This window comes from Lemur catta, chromosome 12 (assembly GCF_020740605.2).
Source record: "Lemur catta isolate mLemCat1 chromosome 12, mLemCat1.pri, whole genome shotgun sequence".
NCBI classification, from domain to species: Eukaryota; Metazoa; Chordata; class Mammalia; order Primates; family Lemuridae; genus Lemur; species Lemur catta.
The window spans coordinates 401,078-402,778 of record NC_059139.1 but is presented as its reverse complement, the minus strand read 5'-3'; the positions used below and the strand labels follow the sequence as shown (position 1 = coordinate 402,778).

The window sequence follows — 1,701 nt, the reverse complement described above, 5'->3', positions numbered from 1 at the left end:
ATGGGGGCGGGGGCGGGAGGACCCCCGGGGGGCGGGGGCGGGAGGAGTGGGGGAGGGGCGGGAGGCCCCGGGGGGCGGGCCCGGGTCACAGCGGCGTCTCCTCCTGCTCCAGCGCGTGCGGCGGCGCGTGGCACGAGGCCGGCAGCGACGCGAGCTTGAGCAGCGCGGGGCGGCGGCGCGCGCGGGGCCGCTGGAACGAGCGCCGGCTGTGCACGCGGCGCGCCGCCGCCGACCGCGCGTGCGCACTCGGCAGCCCCCGGCGCTCCGGCCCCTCCCCCGGCTCGGCGGGCGCGTGGCCGTCGGAGGTCGGCGCGGGCGGGGCGGGGCTTGGGGCGCGCGGCCGCGGGAGGCGCGTCGGCAGCGGGGGCTTCTCGGCGGCGGCGGGCGGCCCGTGGCGCGGGGACGCGCGTCCGGTCAGCGGCGTGTCGGAGCCGGTGTCACCTGCGGACGACGGGGCGTGAGCGGCGCGGCCAGTGCCGTCGGTCCCCGGCCTTGTGCAGACCGCGGGGACGCGGCTGCCTCCCTCGGCCGGCGGCTCCCGGGGGTGCGCGATCGCGGGGCGACAGCAGCCCGAGCCACTGCACCTCCGCGGTGGTCACGTCGGCGGCCGCGCGACCCCGGGCAGATTCAGCCGGGGCGCACGGCACCCTGCGCCGGGGACCCCCAGGACTCAGCGGAGCCCAGACGAGGAGGGAAAGGCCAGAGTCCAGGGCGGAAGCGGGGACAGACACAGCAGCAGCAGAAGCGGCGGGCAGAGGCCGGCCCGCGTCACTGCCCACAGCCAGACAGCAGTGGGGCCACCGAGGCACGTCTGCCGCACCAGCCCTGCCAGACGGCTGTTCCTGCGCCAAGGCCCAACCAGCAGCCAAGGGTGGACGGGCACAGGTGTCCCCCTGGGAAAAACCTGTTCCTGCCCATTTGGAGCAGCCGCCCCGCCCCACCCACGCCTCACCCTCCCCGCTCCTCCCACAGGTGCCAAGAGGAAACCTTAAATGACCCGCACCTGTTACAGGTGGGCTGAGCCCTCCTCCCTGCAGAATGAGTGGGACAGCCCAGGCCCTCCCGCCTCTGTTCCCTCCCTCCCTCTTCTGGGCCTCCCCAGGGCGAGAGGTCAGCAGGCTGGGGCCCTGTCCGTGTGGCCAGCCCCCAGCTGCCCCGTCCCTGCAGGACCGGTGGCTTCTCCCCTGGACTGACTTCTGTCACCGAACTCTTCCAGGGCCTGGGGACTTTGGGGGGAAAAGACTGCCCCTCCCTTGGGGCCCGGCCTGGCCCGGCCCAGCCAGCCCTGTTCTCAGTTCCCTGTGAGCTCGGGAGTCAGCTTCATGGCGTGACCACACAGGTCCCGCGTAGTTTGTGACCAAACTGACAATCTAAGAGCAAATGCTCGAAGATAACCTGCTAAAGTAAGTCAAACGCCCGACAGCCCTGTGTCCCTGCGTCTCGGCTGCGAAGCGTGTGCTGCCGACAGGCTCTAGGAGGAGGAAGAGCAGCTGCTGGAGAAAGTGAAAGTTCAGTCCAGGGAGAGGGAGGCCCGCAGGAGGAGCTGAGAGAGAGCAGGGGTTAGGCCATTACACGTTCGAGGAGCTGAGAGAGAGCAGGGGTTAGGCCATCGCATGTCGGAGGAGCTGAGAGAGAGCGGGGGTTGGGCCATCGCATGTCGGAGGAGCTGAGAGAGAGCAGGGGTTGGGCCATCGCAGAGAG

General features: G+C 71.9%; 1 protein-coding gene across 1 annotated transcript; it reads left to right on the top strand.

Moving 5' to 3' along the window:
• Positions 1-1,690, top strand: LOC123648537 (serine/arginine repetitive matrix protein 3-like). The gene is made up of 3 exons (XM_045566391.1): positions 1-6; positions 113-1,012; positions 1,217-1,690. The coding sequence occupies exons 1-3, from the start codon at positions 1-3 to the stop codon at positions 1,355-1,357; spliced, it is 1,047 nt and encodes a 348-aa protein (XP_045422347.1). The 3' UTR covers positions 1,358-1,690.
• The last annotated feature ends 11 nt before the right edge of the window (positions 1,691-1,701 follow it).